The sequence below is a fragment of the Plasmodium falciparum genome (assembly GCF_000002765.6).
Source record: "Plasmodium falciparum 3D7 genome assembly, chromosome: 12".
Lineage (NCBI taxonomy): Eukaryota > Apicomplexa > Aconoidasida > Haemosporida > Plasmodiidae > Plasmodium > Plasmodium falciparum.
This window is the reverse complement of record NC_037284.1, coordinates 1,970,001-1,990,000: the sequence shown is the minus strand read 5'-3', so window position 1 is coordinate 1,990,000 and position 20,000 is coordinate 1,970,001. Positions and strand designations below refer to the sequence as shown.

General features: G+C 17.7%; 9 protein-coding genes across 9 annotated transcripts in view; 2 read left to right on the top strand and 7 right to left on the bottom strand.

The window, feature by feature from the left end:
- Window positions 1-1,764, bottom strand: part of PF3D7_1248600 (conserved Plasmodium protein, unknown function) — a gene marked incomplete at both ends in the record, with an annotated part of 2,509 nt that extends 745 nt beyond the window's left edge. The window contains one exon of the mRNA XM_001350834.1: window positions 1-1,764. This exon is cut by the window's left edge and continues 315 nt beyond it. Within this exon, the coding sequence (XP_001350870.1) occupies window positions 1-1,764 (1,764 nt within the window).
- Window positions 1,765-5,651: 3,887 nt separating this feature from the next.
- Window positions 5,652-6,521, top strand: PF3D7_1248500 (uncharacterized protein; the record flags this gene model as incomplete). Its single annotated transcript, XM_001350833.1, has 1 exon — window positions 5,652-6,521. The coding sequence occupies one exon, from the start codon at window positions 5,652-5,654 to the stop codon at window positions 6,519-6,521; it is 870 nt and encodes a 289-aa protein (XP_001350869.1).
- A 716-nt stretch (window positions 6,522-7,237) lies between these two features.
- Window positions 7,238-8,095, bottom strand: PF3D7_1248400 (conserved Plasmodium protein, unknown function; the record flags this gene model as incomplete). Its single annotated transcript, XM_001350832.1, has 1 exon — window positions 7,238-8,095. The coding sequence occupies one exon, from the start codon at window positions 8,093-8,095 to the stop codon at window positions 7,238-7,240; it is 858 nt and encodes a 285-aa protein (XP_001350868.1).
- A 1,706-nt stretch (window positions 8,096-9,801) lies between these two features.
- PF3D7_1248300 (conserved protein, unknown function) lies at window positions 9,802-10,215 on the top strand (the record flags this gene model as incomplete). Its single annotated transcript, XM_001350831.2, has 1 exon — window positions 9,802-10,215. One exon carries the CDS (start codon window positions 9,802-9,804, stop codon window positions 10,213-10,215), a length of 414 nt encoding a protein of 137 aa, XP_001350867.2.
- An 847-nt stretch (window positions 10,216-11,062) lies between these two features.
- On the bottom strand, window positions 11,063-12,136 carry PF3D7_1248200 (pre-mRNA-splicing factor RBM22, putative; the record flags this gene model as incomplete). Its single annotated transcript, XM_001350830.3, has 1 exon — window positions 11,063-12,136. One exon carries the CDS (start codon window positions 12,134-12,136, stop codon window positions 11,063-11,065), a length of 1,074 nt encoding a protein of 357 aa, XP_001350866.1.
- Window positions 12,137-13,563: 1,427 nt separating this feature from the next.
- Window positions 13,564-14,829, bottom strand: PF3D7_1248100 (methyltransferase, putative; the record flags this gene model as incomplete). The annotated part of the gene is made up of 1 exon (XM_001350829.1): window positions 13,564-14,829. One exon carries the CDS (start codon window positions 14,827-14,829, stop codon window positions 13,564-13,566), a length of 1,266 nt encoding a protein of 421 aa, XP_001350865.1.
- Window positions 14,830-15,754: 925 nt separating this feature from the next.
- On the bottom strand, window positions 15,755-16,417 carry PF3D7_1248000 (tRNA-splicing endonuclease, putative; the record flags this gene model as incomplete). The annotated part of the gene is made up of 1 exon (XM_001350828.2): window positions 15,755-16,417. One exon carries the CDS (start codon window positions 16,415-16,417, stop codon window positions 15,755-15,757), a length of 663 nt encoding a protein of 220 aa, XP_001350864.2.
- Window positions 16,418-16,924: 507 nt separating this feature from the next.
- Window positions 16,925-17,563, bottom strand: PF3D7_1247900 (U3 small nucleolar RNA-associated protein 11, putative; the record flags this gene model as incomplete). Its single annotated transcript, XM_001350827.1, has 1 exon — window positions 16,925-17,563. The coding sequence occupies one exon, from the start codon at window positions 17,561-17,563 to the stop codon at window positions 16,925-16,927; it is 639 nt and encodes a 212-aa protein (XP_001350863.1).
- Window positions 17,564-18,926: 1,363 nt separating this feature from the next.
- Window positions 18,927-20,000, bottom strand: part of PF3D7_1247800 (dipeptidyl aminopeptidase 2) — a gene marked incomplete at both ends in the record, with an annotated part of 2,912 nt that continues 1,838 nt past the window's right edge. Inside the window, one exon of the mRNA XM_001350826.2 lies at window positions 18,927-19,900. Coding sequence (XP_001350862.2) covers window positions 18,927-19,900 — 974 coding nt within the window. The remainder of the gene's footprint in view (window positions 19,901-20,000) is intronic.

Here is a 20,000-nt window from a genome sequence, read left to right as displayed (position 1 = left end):
CAACAATTCGTAATTAGAAATACTATTCTTTAAAGGAATATGATAAAAAAAAGAAAAGGACAAATTGTTTTCCTCAGATATAATATAAGATATGTAACTATCTATTTCGCTAGATATTGTTTCTATATATTTTATATTATATGTATCACTATTAAAAATATTATATATACAATCTGAAAAAATTGAACATAATCCTAATAAAGATCTGAAATGAGAAATAAAAATTCCACTGATCACATGTGCTTGGTTAGATATATTTACTAAATTATTTTTATTATTATAATTACTTCTATCTTTTAATTGTGTAAATTCATTATTTATATATATTGTACCCCATTCGGCAATAGAAACAGCTGTTTCTATTTTATTTGTTTTACTCAGATTATTATAAAAATATATTTCATCCCCATTTGGAAAAACAACCATAAAATTTATATTTTTAGGTACTTCATATGTAGGCTTTGATAAAACATTATCAAATGTGATTTCATCAAAAATATTTGTGAATTTGGTGATTTTATCTAGAATAATTAATCGAGCATTTCCTTTTTCTTTTTCTTCTATATATAAATTTATATTATCTGATATTTCATACATATTTATGTTACTTAAAATTTGGGGGTATATATTAATTTGATAAATATATAATAGACGCTCAATAAATGGTCTTATATATGGGTAATAAAAATCTTTATAAAAATCCCATACAGCAATTAAAGGGGGGTTATATGTCTTCCCTCGATTATTATGAATATTATACTTATTATTAGCCTTATTAATATATGTATTATTAGCCTTATTAATATCCTTATTATTAGCCTTATTAATATCCTTATTATTAGCCTTATTAATATCCTCATTATCATCCTTATTAATATCCTCATTATCATCCGTATGTTTAATATTACAATCCTTTTCGTAACACGAATCTACATCATTCACAACCCCTCCCATTTCAACTCCCCCCGTTGTATTTCTCCCTATCTTGTAATTTAATTTATTATATAAACAACTAGCCAAAAAGAAATTTAAATCAAGTTCAGGAACAAAAGGTATAAAATTTTTTTTTTTTGTTTTTGATCCCCTATCTAAAAATGTATTTTTTAAAACATCCCATGTTATATAAATATATTGTTGATAAACATTTATACTATTTTCCTCCACTTTATTATAATACAATTCTAATATATTCGTTGTCGATAGTGTGAATGATAGGTTGTCTTTTTTTTCTTTTTTCTTTTTTTCATTTGCTATAATATATAAATAATAATTATTATTAATATTATCATTCATCATATTTTTGCTTAATAATTTATTACATATATTTGAATATACACCTATAGTATCTTTTTTAATCATATCCTTATTAATTACATTTATAGTCACTGTAAAAATATCTTGTACGTTATTTAATTCTTCTAATAAAAATGAGGATACAATTTTATCATTTTCTAATTTTATTTTTTCTTCAATATATGATTTTAACATCTCCTCAAACATATCAATGTTATCATTTGCACACCCCGAAACAATATTTAAATTTATTAAAAAATTGTTCTGATGTTTTATTTGTATATTTCCATCTTCAATCTTATTACTTATTATACCTATATTATTATTAGCATGTTTAATGATTTTTATTATATCCTTAATTCGTTCATATGGTATTGTTTGCTTTTCAAATCTATTTAAGAAAAATATGATAATAACATATACAAGCAAGGATATACCATAAAAAATAACACAATACGTTCTTGAATTCATAATTTTTATATATTTATTATTTTTACTTTATAATGAAATATCATCATGTTATTGCACATACTAAAAACAACAAAAAAATTAAATAAAATAATAAAATAATAAAAAAAAAAAAAAAAAAAAAAAAGGTAAATTTATATTGTATAATAATTTTTATATAATAATATTTTAATTTGTATCATCTTATGATACTAAAAATAAATTACATTGTTTATTATATAATACATATATGTGTATTTAATATCTTTATTTTATCTTATATTTTTACTATATGCAAAAAAAAATAAAACAAATAAATAAATAAATTAATTAAAAATATAAAAAATGGGATCCTTAGATGATACACCTTATTTTAAACTATTACAAAACCAAAAATTAAATACATACATACATATATATATATATATATATATATATATTTATTTATTTTTTTTTATGATATTTTTTATTTATGATACTTGAAAGGAACAAAGACTTTTAGAAATTATAATATTACATTTTCCTATTTATTCTAAAGAAATAAAATGAAATTTATTAATCACCCATTTATAACATGATATATATCATGCTATATTTTAATTAATAACAATTAAAGGACAGATAAAAAAAAAATAATAATAAATAAATAAATAAATAAATAAATAAATATATATATATATATATATATATATATATATACAATCAACTACATTTTGTTAACTATTATAAGAATAAATTAAAAATAAAATAAAATTTACAATGTCTTGAGGATACATTCAAATATTTGATTGAATACGTATTTATAAAATAATACATTTAAACATAAAATGTATTAAAATATAATTCCAGATTTAAATCTATGCAATATATATATATATATTTATTTTTTTTTATTCATTTAATAATATATTTTAATAATAAAAAGAATCGTATTTTCAATGTTCAAGACAAAGAAGAAAAAAAAAAAAAAAAATAAAGCATTTTTATAATTTTTTTAATCATACCGAAATAAATGAATAAATGAATAAATATTTTATTAATATGATGAGAAAAATCATTCAAAAATTCATTCCTTTTCTTTCATATATAAAGAATATAACGTCTTTATAAATTTTTTTTTATTTTTTTTTTTTTTTTTTTTGATAGTGACATAAAATATATTAACCTCGATTTTTACTTTAATATATATACACATACACATATATATTTATATATATATATATATATATTAAAAACAAACACATTAATAAGTATATAATAAAATATATACTTTATATTTACGATTTTATACATCTTTAAAAATAAATTTCAATAGGCACATTTTATATTCTATGATATATTATTATATTTCTTTTAAATTAAATAATATGTATGTTATTATAATATAATTATAATTATATATATATATATATATATATATATTATATATACATACTATTCTTTAAGTTTTAAAATGTTTTTTTCTTTCCATATAGATATTTTATTAAAACTGTATTTTTTCTTTTTCTTTTTTTTTCCTCTTTTTTTTTTCTTTTTTTTTTTTTTTTTCCCTCTCCATAATTTTTAAGAACATTATTATAACATAAAAAAAAAAATATATATTTAGTAAATTAAAATTATCCCTTGCCTCATTATTATTATTTATACTTACATTTATAATAATTACAAACTTTATTAAATATATACATATAATATAATAATACCTTTGTATAATATAATTTTATATATACTTTTTTCTTTTTAAATTGTATATTATTTATTAATTTATTTTATTTTTTATATTTTTTTATTTTTTTATTTTTTTCCCTTGCCCTTTTTAAAAAAAAGGTACAAAATGGTAATTATATTATAATAAAGAATAAAATAAATATAAAAAAATATATATAATATTACAAAATAATAGATATAAAATATAACTTTATTATAATAATATATTATATATATATATATATATATTATAAAAAAGTTTGTGCTGTTATTTTATATAATATATAATATATATATATAATATAATATTATAGCAATATATATAATAAATGATTATAATTATGTTACATTTATATTATATGTTAAGTATATATATATATATATATATATATATATATTATATTATATGCATGCATACTTTATTATTATTTTTTTTTTTTTTCTTATAATATTAATAATAAATATACAATTATTTATAATATATAATTAATGAAAATTATGAAGAAAAAGAGCGCGTAAAAGTTGAATAAAAAGGTATGTAATTATATAATATTTATAAAAAAATAAGGAACAAAGATTTGTATATATATATAAATATACCATATATATAATAATATATATATATATAATATATATATATTTGTATAAACATATAATATATATATATAATATCATCATTTATGTAATTCTTGCTGCTCTTTTTTTTTTTTTTTTCTTTTTCTTCATAGTTAAAACAATTACATATATATATAATATATTTATAATATATATATATATATAATATATTTATATATTTGTTTAATATATTATTATATAATAATAATAGTACAAAGAACAAAAAATCTTATAATATAAATGTATAATATAATCATATATTATTATATATAGTTATAAATATAATATTTTTATATATTTAGTACATTTTATATATAATATATAATATATAATACATATTATAAAAAATAATTTTTTACTAATATATTATATTTTTTACCCCTCAATTTTATATATATATTATGAAATGTATAAATATATATTTATATATATATTATAATTTTTTTTTCCTTTTTTGTATATACATTTATTTCATTTTATATATTATATAAATAATTATAATTAGATATAAAATTGAAAATTCATATATATATAAAAAAAATCTATAATATGTAATAAAATATATATATAATAATATATAATATTATATATATATATATATATATATATAAATATGATATTTCAATATATAATATATTTTATTTTTTATATGAAGAAATATATATATATATATATATATTTTATGTAAAGGTGCAAAACAACATTAAAAAAAAAAAATTAAAGTACAAAAATATTAAAAATATATAATATATATATATATTATAATTACATTTAATATTTATATAAAAATTATAAATAGTTTTATATTTATTGTTATAAAGTAAATTATTATACCAAACGAAGAACAAGAAAACAAATATATTTATATATAAAGTATAAAAAAATAATAAAATATATTAAAAAGAAGAGTTTTTTTTTTTTTTTTTTTTTTTTAAAGGAAAAAACTTGAATTATTTTATTTCTTGATTATTATAAATAAAATTATATATTTATAATAATTTTTTTTATATTTTATTATATGTTATTTCCCTTTTTTTTTTTTTTTTTTTTTTCCTTATTTTTAATTGTCATAAATTATATATATTTTTTTTTATGTACCATATAAAAAGAGGAAGAAAATAAAAGAGGCTGATTTTTATAAAATTGAAGGTTTTAGCTATAAAAAAATAAAAGTATATAACATATTGATTAAATAAATAAATATATATATATATATATATATATATATAATACATTTATATTTATATATATTAATATATGTATGTTTATATGTCCGTACACTTTTTTGAATAGACCATTAAAATATATATAATATATATATATATTTTTTTTTTTTTTTTTTTTTTTTTTTTTTTTTTTTTTTGATTATAGAATTGCGTGTACCATTTTTATAAAGTCCAATTTATAAATTATAAATACACTGCTATATATAAAACATTTAAATAAAAAGGAAAAAAGGAACTAATATAAATCTTCTTTTTTCTTTTAATAATTATCACAATCTTATCATCACATTAAATATATATATATATATATATATATATTTATATATATATTTTTATTTCATTATCATTATATTATATATCAAGATGGCTGATACAAATGGAAGAAATAGTATCGTAGGGCAGAATTATGGAGCTGCTTATAACCAAGGAGGATATAATTATTCACAAAATAAAGACAAAGAAAATTATGACAAATCAAACAGTGGACAGAAAGGATATTATTATGATGCCAGAACAAATATAACAGCAAATGGTGGATTGTATGATGAATTTTCACTTAACGAATTTTCATCAACAAAAATAAGACATGGATTTATAAGAAAAGTATATTCCATATTATCTCTTCAATTATTATTAACATTTGGATGTGCAGCATTAGCAGTATTATATAAACCATTTAATGCTTTTGTTCTTACCTATTATTCTCCTTTATTTATAGTTGGTGTTTTATTAAGTTTGCCTATTATGATAGCTTTAGCTTGTGCACCTCATATGGCAAGAAAATATCCAAGTAATTATTTTATTTTATTATCCATAACTTTAGGTATGTCATTAATTGTCACATTAGCAAGCGCAAGAACAAACTCAGAAATATTTTTTTATGCCTTTGGTACAACGGCGGTTGTTGTTATTGGTCTTACCATCTTTGCTTTCCAAACCAAATGGGATTTTACAGGGTGGTATGTATTCTTATTTATGGCCTTTTTAATCTTAATAGTTATGGGAATTATCGGAATATTTGTTAGAAGTAAAGCCTTCAATCTAGTCTTTGCAGGCATAAGCGCATTCATATTATCTATCTCCATTATTGTAGACACACAACTTATCATAGGAGGAAAACACAAAAAATATGAATTCTCGGTTGATGATTATATTTTTGCTACTTTAGCTTTATACATGGACATTATTAATTTATTCCTTTCTATTTTGTCCATATTCTCAAACGCAGAATGAACAAAAAAAAAAAAAAAAAAAAAAAAAAAAAAAAAAAAAATATATATATATATATATATAATAGGAATTATTTTTATATGATAATAATATAATATATATATATATATATATATATATATATATATTAATGTAGTTTTATATTTATTATTTGATTCACATATATATGTATATATTTATATATATGTATATTCTTATTATTATTTTGTATTTTGCATACCAACTATATGTATATATATATATATATATATATATATATATGTGCATATTTTTTATTACCGTGTATGTTTAAAATTTTTTTTTTTTTAACCTTTTAAATAAATACTAATTAAAAAAAAAAAAAAAAAAAAAAAAAAAACATTTTTTTTTCAACATATCAAATGACAATAATATATATTTTTATGTGGGCCATAAAATAATTAAATTTAAGAGAACAAACACAAGTTTTTTTTTTTTTTTTTTTTTTTTTTAATCCATATAGAAGTAGCACAATATAGCTTAAAAAAATAAAATAAAATTTAGCACATATGTATAAATATATATTTATATATATATATATATATATATATACATTTTATTGTTGAAAACATTTGAAAAAAAAAAAAAAAAAAAAAAAATAGACTACTTTGTTTTTTCCTTTACTCATTTAAGGAATTTTAAAGTAAATATATACCTATATATATCTATATATATATATCTATATATATGTATATATTCATTTATGAAATGTATCCGCTTAATTTTTCCCATGTATTTTTTATATTAAATTTTGGGGAATTCTCTATATTTAAAAAATGATAATTTTCATTTTTATCAACAGTATTACTATGTGTAACCTTGGATTCATTTTCTGAATAAACTTTTTCATTGGTCATATTCCCAATAGACATTAAATTTCTCAATCTATTCTTATAATTATTATTGTTATCATCATCATCGTTTTTATTATCATCATTTTTATTATCATCATTTTTATTATTATAATACATTTCTTCATATAGTTTACTCTCACATCCCTTCATTGATACAATTTCATTCGACAAATTCCTTCGAGTTATCTCGGACTGACTTCGTTCACTAAGATAACTATCATTCATTTTTTCTTTCTTTAAATTTTCCCTATATTTATAAATCATTGAATCTTCAGACTGTTTTTGTGCGTATCTATTTTTAAAATCAAAATTTTCAAATGTTGATGTTAATCGAGATATTTTCTTTTCATTTGGACTTATTTGTCCTCCATATGTATCCATTCCTTCTTCCTTTATTTTTAATATATTATAAATATAATCCTTCATTATGTAATATAATCTCTTATACCATGGGAAATGCTCATACTTTGAATGATTCACCTTAAAAAACCTTAAATTCCATTTCATAAATTTATCCTTCATTTGATGTGTTTTAATAGACACATATGTATAAGTATCATTCTTTGTCTTCTCAAAATCCAAATATACTTTTTTCATCCAACCTGTTTCTTCTTTTTTCTTTTTTTCTTCCTCCTTCTTTTTAAAATTAAAGACAGATATGGACTTGTCCTTGGAGTACGTGTAAAAGTCGGATAACTTTTTCATTCTTAAAAGCTGAAAATTTTAGATATATAAATAAAAAATATATATATATGTATATATTTTATACTTATGTTATTTTTCTAATTATGTTAAAATTATAATAATACAACAAAATGGCTAGTTAAATTAAACAATATAAAAAATAGCTAGTTAAAAAAAAAAAAAAAAAAAAAAAAAAAAAAAAGCTAGTATAATACAATTGGAAAAGAATGTAACATAAAAAAACAAAAAAAAAAAAACAGAAAAAAAAAAAAAAAAGGGGGAGGTAAATTATGAAAAAGCAATGATATAAATATATTCTATATTAAATAAAAAATATAATTATATATATATATATATATATATTATATAACATTTAATATAATGTTGTTTTAGATTATTATATACACATAAAATCTGCACATAGAAAAAAAAAAAAAAAAAAAAAAAAAAAATATAGTGTACAGCCTTGAATGTATATATATATATATATATATATATATATATATATATATTTTTATGACTCATAAAATTATAAGGGAAAAAATAACTTATATAAGGATATATTCCTGAAACAATTATTTACTTTTCCTTGATTATTATCTTATATAGAATGTATAAAAAACATTCTACATTTGAAATACGTAAGATAGTAACTTTTTTTTATTAAGATATATAAAGAACGGAACAAAAGGAAATTATAACTTAAATATAGGCACAAACATGTGTCATATATATATATATATATATATATATATATATATATATATTTATGTATTTTTTTTTTTTTTTTTTTTTTTTCTTTTCCTTTATATTGTCCCTCTAAGAGTCAATATATTCTTATAAATAACTAATGAGAAAGAAAGACATTTATTTATTTACCTCAATTTTTGTTTCTTATTTAATTATTATTTATTTTTTTTTCTTTTATATTATGATTTCTATGATCTCAGTATTATATATATTCTTAAAAAAAATGAACACCTATAATTATTCATTTTTGTTCATACTTAAAGGTCTTGTTCTTATATTATGATTCTCTAAATAAAATAAGAAAGATTACCATTAATATGATGTAAACTTATCATATATATATATATATATATATATATATATATATATTGATCACTCATTATATATCTTTAAAACAAAAAAAACACCTATATACAAAGGATGTTCTTATTAAAGAGAATAGTTATATATGCACATTAAATGAATTATATTTAAAGTAAAATTCTCAAGCATTTTTACTTTTTTGTATCTTTTCTCTTATTTTTATAAAAATTAATTTCAATTGTTTATACATATATGTATATATTAATACATTTATGTAAAATGTAATTTTTTTTTTTTTTTTTTTTTTTTTTTTTCATATTTATAATGGATAATTTTTCAAAATTAAAAATGTCATAAATATTACACCAAAAAAAAAAAAAAAATAAATAAATAAAAACAAAATAAATAAATAATAATTAACATATAATAAATAATATATATAATAATTTTATTATATTATTAAAAAGGTATATAATTTTTTTGAATAATTATATATAATATAAAAAATATAAAATTTTTTTTTTTAATATAAACCTTGTTTATTCAGCCAAAATTTTCATCCTTAAGATTATATATATATATATATATATATATATATATATATATATATATTAAATTACTGATAATTTATCGTATTTTCCTTTTGCTTCATATTTTATTTTATTATTTATGAAATGACATTTTTAAAATTTATATATTTGATAGTTGTGCCCTTAGGCATATTTTTACTTTTGTCTTGCTTATTAAAAGTACGATTTCTTGTGACGTTTAGTTATTCGTTTTGTAGAAAGAAGATTGGTGATACACCTTTAAGAATTGTATCTATAATATTGTTTATAAATTTTTTAATATTTATAACTGAATCTTATAAATTAAAATATAATGTGAGAAATATGTATAGTGCGAATGAGCTAATCACGGGTATAACTTCTGATCATTTAAAATTATATAAATGGAGACATGAAAGGAATTGGTGGATAGGCTTGTCAAATTTATGTATATGGATTATGATCTGGCGATCTACTGGAATAATTAATTACTATGTTAAATATTTAGAACAAAGGAAAAGACAAATAAAGCTCCTATGATCAAATGATAAAATGTGTAGCAGGTTAATTTGGTATATGTACATAAGGCATATATGGAGTAAATAAATAAATAAATAAATAAATAAATGAATAAATAAATAAATAAATATATATATATATATATATATATATATATATATATATGACATATTATGTAATTCGTTTATTTATTCTATTTTATTAAATTATATTTTTTATGTCACTATCTTTATTTTTTTTTTCTTCTTTTTTATATCATATTATATATATTATATGTCGTATATCCTTTTTTCATATACGTACACTTTTTAAATGTATGATGGATTATAGCTAATTTTTTTAATAACCAAAGTAATAATAATTTTAAAATATATATAAATTTTTTTTTTTTATGTGTAAATTATATTTTTATTATATGTATTATTATTTTAATAACATCATATATATAAGATGAACATGTAGAGATTATACTCTTGTTTCATTTATCATATACATCATGGTGAATAATACAATATGTACATATATATATATATATATATATATATATATATATTAAAATGTTTTAATTTTTTTTTTTTTATTAACTAAAAATATAAATTTTGTTTTAAAAGAAAATATAAACAAAACAAAGTGAATCATAGTATAAAATATGAAAACATATGTAAGTGGTGAGGATGTGTTAATTATTCACAAAAAAAAAAAAAAAAAAAATGAAGAACAAGAAGAAAAAAAAAAAAAAAAAAAAAAAAAAAAAAAAAATACATACATATAAACATAAATATAAATATATATACGTAAATATATACATATATATATATATATTTTTTTTTTTTTTTTTTTTTTTTTTTTTTTTTTCGCCCTTTATTTTTCATTTGCGTTGCTCCGCTTCAGATGGCAACATCGAAGAATAGGGAGCACTGCTTGGGTGCATATTATTCATATTATAATATGGATAATACATAGGATTATACATCATTTGAGGAGACATATTATTTTGATACATATTATTATTCATATAATTAATAACAGGTTGTTGATTTTTATTATTATATGTTGGATTATCTTGTAAATGTACAGTCAAATTACAACCGTTAAGTAAAAGACCATCTTTATATTTATCACTAGCTTTTTTAGCTGCTTGTGAATTCGAATATGATATAAACATTTTTGAATCTTTTGGTATCACTTTTATAGATTTAATATCTCCAAATTTTTTAAAACATTCTTTTATATTTGCTTGACTAACTGATTCACTAATACCTTGTATACATATTTTATTAGACATATTTTTATCATCATTATTTTTTTCATTATGTTTTAATAATATCTTCTCAGCTAAAATATCATTTTCTCCTGTATATCTATTCTTTATATTTTGATTTGATAAAGACTTATCTAAATGAATCTCTTTATGAAGATACGGACATTCATCTCCACGATTACATGAATTTTTCCTCCAGAAACTACATACCCTTGCCATATTTCTTTTAAAATATGGATCTCGTCTTTTTAATTTACTTAAATCCATATTTATACGATTCATTTTATCATATGTTGAAGACATATCGTTTTCCATCTGCTCTAAAAAAAAATTCCGATTTGTCTCATTCTCTGGTAATACTATACTATTTTCAAGAAATTTGTCCCTGACTTGTACAGGTAAATTATATTGTAAATCAAATAAACAAGTTTGACAAACATTTTTAACTTTAGCACATTTCATACATATAACCGTTTGTTTATATCTTGAATTCTCACCAGGTTTCCATCTAAAATGAGTAAACACATTCTTACATATTTTACATTCTTTCCCATTCTCCTCTCTTATTATTCTAACATATGGATTTTCTCCTAAACACGTTTCACAAAGAATGGGTAAATTCGAATCTTCATATCCCTGCTTCTTTATATCTGATCTTACATTATGTCCATATCTATCCATACTTTAAAAATAATTTTAAAAAACATAAAAAGGTATTATATATAAAATATATATGTATATATGTAATATATATATGTAATGTATATATGTAATGTACATATATAATGTATATATGTAATGTACATATGTAATGTATATATATTTGCATATTTCTTATTTTTTTTTATGTATTTTTTCTTTTTTTTCTCATCATGATTATATTATAAAAAATATCATATGCATATATAACAATTTCATCTTAATATATTTAATCTTCTATATATATAGATATATATTTATTTATTTATATAATATTTTGTGCCTTTTCAGATATATCATATATAACAAATATTTACATATAAATGTCATGCATTAATTATATTCTATAAAAACGATGGATTAAAAAAAAAAAAAAAAAAAAAAATTCAAAATGAAAAAATAATATATTTATTATATATAATATAAATAATTATATGTAAATAATATATATTATTTATTATATCTTAAAAAAAAAAAAAAAAAAAAAAAAAAATTCAATATATTTTCTATATATTCTTAATATATAATTTTCTCTTTTTTATTATTTATTTATATTTCCTGTTTTTTATGGTAAATAATATATTGAACCTAATACCTAAATAAATTCGTTTATTTAATATTAATAATATATATATTAAATATATATATATATATATATATATATATATATATATATATATATTATATATATAATAAAATATATTTATTGTTTTATGTTTTATATGGTACTGCGTATTAAATTAAATATAATACATAATAACGTTGTACAAAAATTATAATACATATATATATGATATATTTAATTATATAAATAAATATAATATTTTGCCTTAATATACTTATTTATAATTAATTTTTTTCCATATCATATACTTTAAATATAAACCTTTGTGAAACACAAATTTAAATAGCTTTTCATATAATAAATAAGAAAAAAAAAATATATGATAAAAAATGACTTAATATATATATATATATATATTATATATATATTTAATATAATTATAATATATTAAATATATATTATAATTATATATATTCCAATATAAGCCCCCTTTTCTTTTCTTTTCTTTTCTTTTCTTTTCTTTTCTTTTTTTTTTTTTTTTTTTTTTTTTTTTGAATTATAATAAAAATATATTAAAATTGATTATTTAAATAAAATCATTAAAGAGTTCAACACAATATAAATTTACATGTATTTATTTATATTATTAAAAAAAAAAAAAAATTTAAATTAAATTAAAATAAATATTTTAATTATGGACAAAAAAATAAATAAAACAATAATCATTTATTATTTATTACACATAAATTTTAAATAATATATATTGCCCATGTGAAACATATATATATATATATATATTATAAAAAGGTATATATATTATATATATGTTAACTATACTGGCTACTTATATCTTCCTAAATATGGATTGAACCCATATTCTTTTCATCTCCAAATTTCTCTTCCTATTCTTAACAATCCTGGTTATATATTTATTTTGTACTTCTTCGAATTGTCCATTTTTACAGAACAGATCATGTAATTCCTCTGTTTTAAAAAAATACACAAATGTTTTATCACCTCTTACATAAAAATTTTCAGATATATTTTTTTCTTTTTTAATGGCAAAACGTACTTGTGTTAAATCATATAACCCATAATCTCTTAATAAAACATAACCACCCTTTTTTAAATATTTATAACAATTATTTATTACATTTATCATTTTATCAGGTTGGACAGCGGATAATACATAGATTAATAAAATAATATCAACGGAACCATATTCACAAATAAAATTAGAATTGTCGTCATCTGATGAAGTAATATCTACTACACATGTTTTAATCAAATTTCCAAATTTTTTATAACTTTTCAATTCATAAATATCTGTACAATTTTGTTCCTCCAATATATGACAATCGTTATTATTATTATTATTATTGTTATCATTATTGTTATCATTATTGTTATCATTATTGTTATCATTATTGTTATCATTATTATCATTATTATCATTATTATTATCATTATTATTTTGGGTGCCATCATTTATATTATTTTCTAATAAAATATTTTTATTCTTTATTTCCTTTTGACATATATCATTTAACGAATTTTCAAAAGCACAATTAAATTTACCGTCCAATTCAACATTTTTATTTGTTTCCTTTTCATACTTATCCTTCATATTACTTTCTACAGTCATATTTTCATATTTTAACTTATTATTGATACTTACAAGTTTTTCCCATTTATCATTTAAAAAGTTAATCGCATGTTTTGAAAAATCGATTCCTATAAAATTACAATCTTCATATTCCATTAAAAGAGGAATTAATGAATTTCCCACACCACATCCAATTTCTAAAACAAGTTTGGTTTGCTCATTCTTTCTTATTTCACTTTTGTCAATAGTTTCATCATAATTTTTTAAACCTTCTTTAAATATATGATCAAATTCGACTTTTAACCATTTCCTATCTTTAAAAAAATTTGTTTTATATTGGTTATAAAATTTATCCCAATTTTTTTTCACATCACATAGCAATTTATCTCTTTGACAATCTCGAACTAGTCTTTTATTATTTTCTATAATTCTTTTTTCTTTTTCAATTGCTTCTTCTGAGAGGGTAAAATTTATGACAATGTCAGAATCGAAAAAAGCTCTCATTTGGCTAGTTACAACATGAAAAAAAAAAAAAAAAAAAAAAAAAAAACAAACAAACAAACAAATAAATAAAATTACCTGATCAATTCATACTGTTCATAATATATTGTTAATATGTTAATATATCAATATTGTATTATATATATATATATATATATATATATATATATATATATATGTATGTATTTTTTTTTTTTTTTTTTGATTTATTCCTAAATATGTATTACCAAAACAACCTACATTATAATTATTTTATAATATATTTATATATATTATTTAAAATAAAATACAAAAGGCCAAAATTTAAATATGTAACAATAATATATATGTAACAGTTTATATTTCCATGATTTCATATGGAATATATTGAAAAATAAATTATAAAATTATTAAAATATTAAAGTACAAAAAAAATAAATAAAATTAAAATAAATAAAAATTATATTTATATTACTTTCTTTTTTGAAATATAATTTTCTACATTTTATAAATATAAACATGAACTAGTAATATATCATATTATATATAATATGATAAATATATATATATATATATAATATATATATAATATATATTTGGAATATATACTTTTGATACCTTTAATGTATATAAATTATTATCTCCCACAATACAATATATATATATATATATTATTTTAAATAAATTTAGCTTCTTCATATATATTTGTATTTATGTTTAAACTGTATAAGACCTATAATAATATTATATATATATATATATATGAAAAAAATAAAATAAAATTTCATCTTTTATTATAATTCTTCTTAATACATTAACATCATATATTCATAGTAAATATAAAAATATATAATAAAACATATCGTTATACAATTATTTGGTATATTGAACGCATATAATCGTATCTATATTTAATATATATATATATAAATATATTTTTCTTTTTTTCCTATTTGTATTTATACGATTTGATATATACAAGAGTATCAGAAATATTAAAACAATTTAATTCATTCCACAATATCAAAATAACCTTTTTTTTTATACTATGTGATACTCGTAATATTCTAATCAGATCTCTTAATATGTAATGCTTATATATAATATAAACAGCATATAATGAATGCGCATATTTCTGTTCTGTTATATATAATAAAAAATCAGCTCCATAAATGTCTCCCTTTTTTACAATAAAGGAATTCTCTTCAAAATATTCTTTATATTTTACAACGAATTTATTGTTATATGTATTATCAAATGGATTATTTATTTGCTTACATAATTCATCATCTGTTATATAACATGACTCATCACATGAATTATCGTTTAACTTATCAATCGAATTGTTATATGACTCTTTATCCAAAATATATTTTATCCTATCTTCATCTTTTTTATCCTCATTTTTTTTTTTAATGTCATCCTTATCAATATTGAACATTTTAAATTGATCAAAATCAAGTAAGTCTGAATTTATATCGTCATAGGGTTTTATTTCGATATTACATTTATTAGTATTTTTTTCAAACAAATCAATTACATTATCGTCAGCATTATTTTCATTCAATATTATTTCATAATATTCTTTTTTAAATTCATATATAATTTTCATTTCATTCATAAGGATATTTATTTCGTGCGGGCGTAAAAACATAAAAAAAAAAAGAAGAGAATAACGTAAAATCAATTAAATTATGATCATCGTGTTATATAACACACTTATATATATATATATATATATATATTATAACATTTTTGTGATGCCATAAATTTCTCTTTCCATTAGGAATAGAAATTAAATGTATGCATTCACTTATTATTTTATTTATCATTTACAAAGTTGGTTTAATTAATTAAAAATAAAATAAGTAAATAATAAAAAATTTAAAAAAAATAATTATTACAAAATACAGATTTTTTTTTATAAATAATAAAAATATAATGTACATTATATGTACACAAAAAAAAAAAAAAATAAAATAAAATATAAAATAAGATAAGATAAAATAAAATAAAATAACTAAACAAAATATAATTTCTTTAAGGAATATATATATATATATATATATATATATATATATGTGTGTGTGTACTTTTTTTATCTTTTCATTTTTGTGAATCATTTTAAACGAGGTTGATACAATCTATAGGGTGTTTTCCCTTTATCTGTTACAATATTATATCCATCCACTTTATGATATGTAGTTATATACTTATTGTCAAGTTTTCTTATTTGGTCTAATAAATTTTTTTTCATATTAATTAAACCATTATACTTTTTTTGAATAAGATCTCCTCTTTTTTTCAATTTTTTATTTTCTGCTTTTAATGTATATATTTCATTTTCATTATATAATTCATGAGAATTATTAAAAACATACCTAAGTGGTATATTCATTTGATAATTTGAAAGTCTTTTATTTATTTTTTTTAATTTATTATAAAGATCATTTGTTTGTTCTTTTAATTCTTGTCTTTTATTTTTTAATTGTACTTCCTTTTTTAAAACTTTCTCTTCGCGAACTAACACATTATCTTCTGTAACCCGTGAATGAACCATTCCTGTATGAAACTCATCTGGGTTTTTAGTCATAATCTTTTCCTTCAATACATTTTCTATTTTTTTTTTCTTTTTATAAATTTCTCTTCTTTTCCCATAATCTACCTTCTTTTCGAGTTCTCCTAAATGTAGTCGATGCTTCGCTTGACCTCTCTCAAGGTAAGTTCTCTTAGGAATTATATTTTTGAAATTCGACATTTTATCTTTATTAAATTTAACGATTCCAAACGTAATTATAAAAAATATATATATATATATGTATATAAATATATATGAACAGAAGTCTACTTTTGGCTAGCTTGTTCATATAATATATATATATATATATATATATTTATTTATTTATTTATTATTTTTTTTTTTTTTTTTTGTAGCTAGCTATTTGGATAATAATCTTATCATATTAATATAAAAATACATACTTATTATTATTATTATTATTATTATTATTATCCCTTTTCATTACGAATTATAAACAAATTTATATAAACAAAAAGGGAAAGTATAGGTTGAATATTATATAATCCTTTTTAAATATATAAAAATTTTTATGTTTCAATTTTGAAATAAGAAAACCATGGAATTATTTTATAATTATTACTGTTTAATTTGTATTTATTAAATAAAAAGGGATTGATTATGTTTAATATATATATTATTATAAATATATGTATCTGGTTTTTCTTTTCTTGCTCATAATTAAATATACATAATTATAAATATATATATATATATAATATTATAATATAATAATAAATTGAATGTTATCATAAAACGAAATATTTTTAATCATATCTATAGAAAATGAAAAAAAATAATAATAAAATATTATATTTTTATAATAATGCATATACTATATTATATATATATATTTTTTTTTTTTTTTTTTTAATTAATATATTATTTATTTATTTTATATTTCTCTACAGCGTATTAATATTAATGTATATATATTATATATATATATAATATATGAATATATAAATTAACGCCCATTTTCATTCACTCAGTAGAATAAAATAACAACGTCCATATAAAAAAATAAAAAAATACAAATATTTTTTTGAATCCTTTATCCTTTCTTAAATATTATATATATATATATATATATATATATATATATATATATATTTTTACAAAATATCAAAATTTATTAATATTTTCGATAATAAAAAATATATATATGGATATATTTATATATCTTTTTTAGATGTTTGAAAAAAAAAAAAAAAAAAAAAAAAAAGAGTGTATATATATATATATATATATATATATATATATATATATATGTATAATCATAATAATTACCAATGTATGTAATTTTTTATAACACATTACATGTACAAATATAAATATATTCGTATAAAAAAAGAAAACATTGTAAATATTCATATATTATCCCTTTTATTATGATTTTACTTTTTTTCTTTTTTTTTTTTTACGTTGTAGCTTTTAATAAAAGGATAAAATAGTCATGATCCGCTTTTACATATCATGCTTATTTATATTATATAAATTTATATATATATATATATATATATATATATACATATATATCATTTTATTCCAAAGAGTCGGATTGAAGTATATTCTTTGGGTATCCTCTAGAAAAATCTGGGTCGATATAAACAGCTTGAGATTCAATACCTGCTAAATTAATTCCTCTTTGAAATTTGAGATAACCTTTATATCCCCAGTTTTTTCCCCATGTATTTCTTATAATCCAATATTTTACTAATTTATGATTATTGTCATTATTATTATTGTTAGCATCATCGTTTTTGATTTTATCTTGATTAATTATTTGTTCACCCCATCCTACAATATTAATTGCATGGTTTGTTTGTTGCCATCCATTAAATCCTTTATTAGGTACATCACATACTTGATGAGTATCTTTAGGTAGGATATCATAAACAACATTTTTATCTTCTATATTATAAAAGTTTAACAATTCTGAGGTAGCATTAATAGCTGCAACTATTGGTCCATTCAAAATAATTTCATTCATCATTTCATATTCATTAGTACATTCATAACATCCATTTATATAATTATAATCTGAAACATAATAAATTTCCTTTATATTTCTATTTTGTTTATTTAAATGATTATAATTTCCCATATCCATAATACAGTTATTGTAATCATTATTTTCATAATGCATGTACTGTTCAGGTATTATACCATATTCATACATATGTTTTCCAACTAAAAATGGGTACCCTCCATCACATCCTTGATTATATGGAGAACAACTTAATATTGATTGATGAGACAATCTAGGCATATTTACTTTTTTCTTATATTTCTTCCAAAATAATATTTCGAACCTTCTTTCTAAACTATACACACTAGATATAGAATAACAACTACCACAATCTTTTTGGTCATCTACGTTTTCTTCAAAATTTTCATCGTTAAAGGGGTCTCCCCAACTAAATTGTTTTGGTAATGTTAGTCGTATCTTTAAATTCAAAATATCTCTTTTTCTGCATCCATACTTTCGCTCACCTGAGCGCCCATAGATATCCCCTAGGAGCACAATATGGAAATATATGTAAAGAAAATAAAAACGCGCACAAGCACAAAAATATATATATATATATATATATATATATATATATATATATAT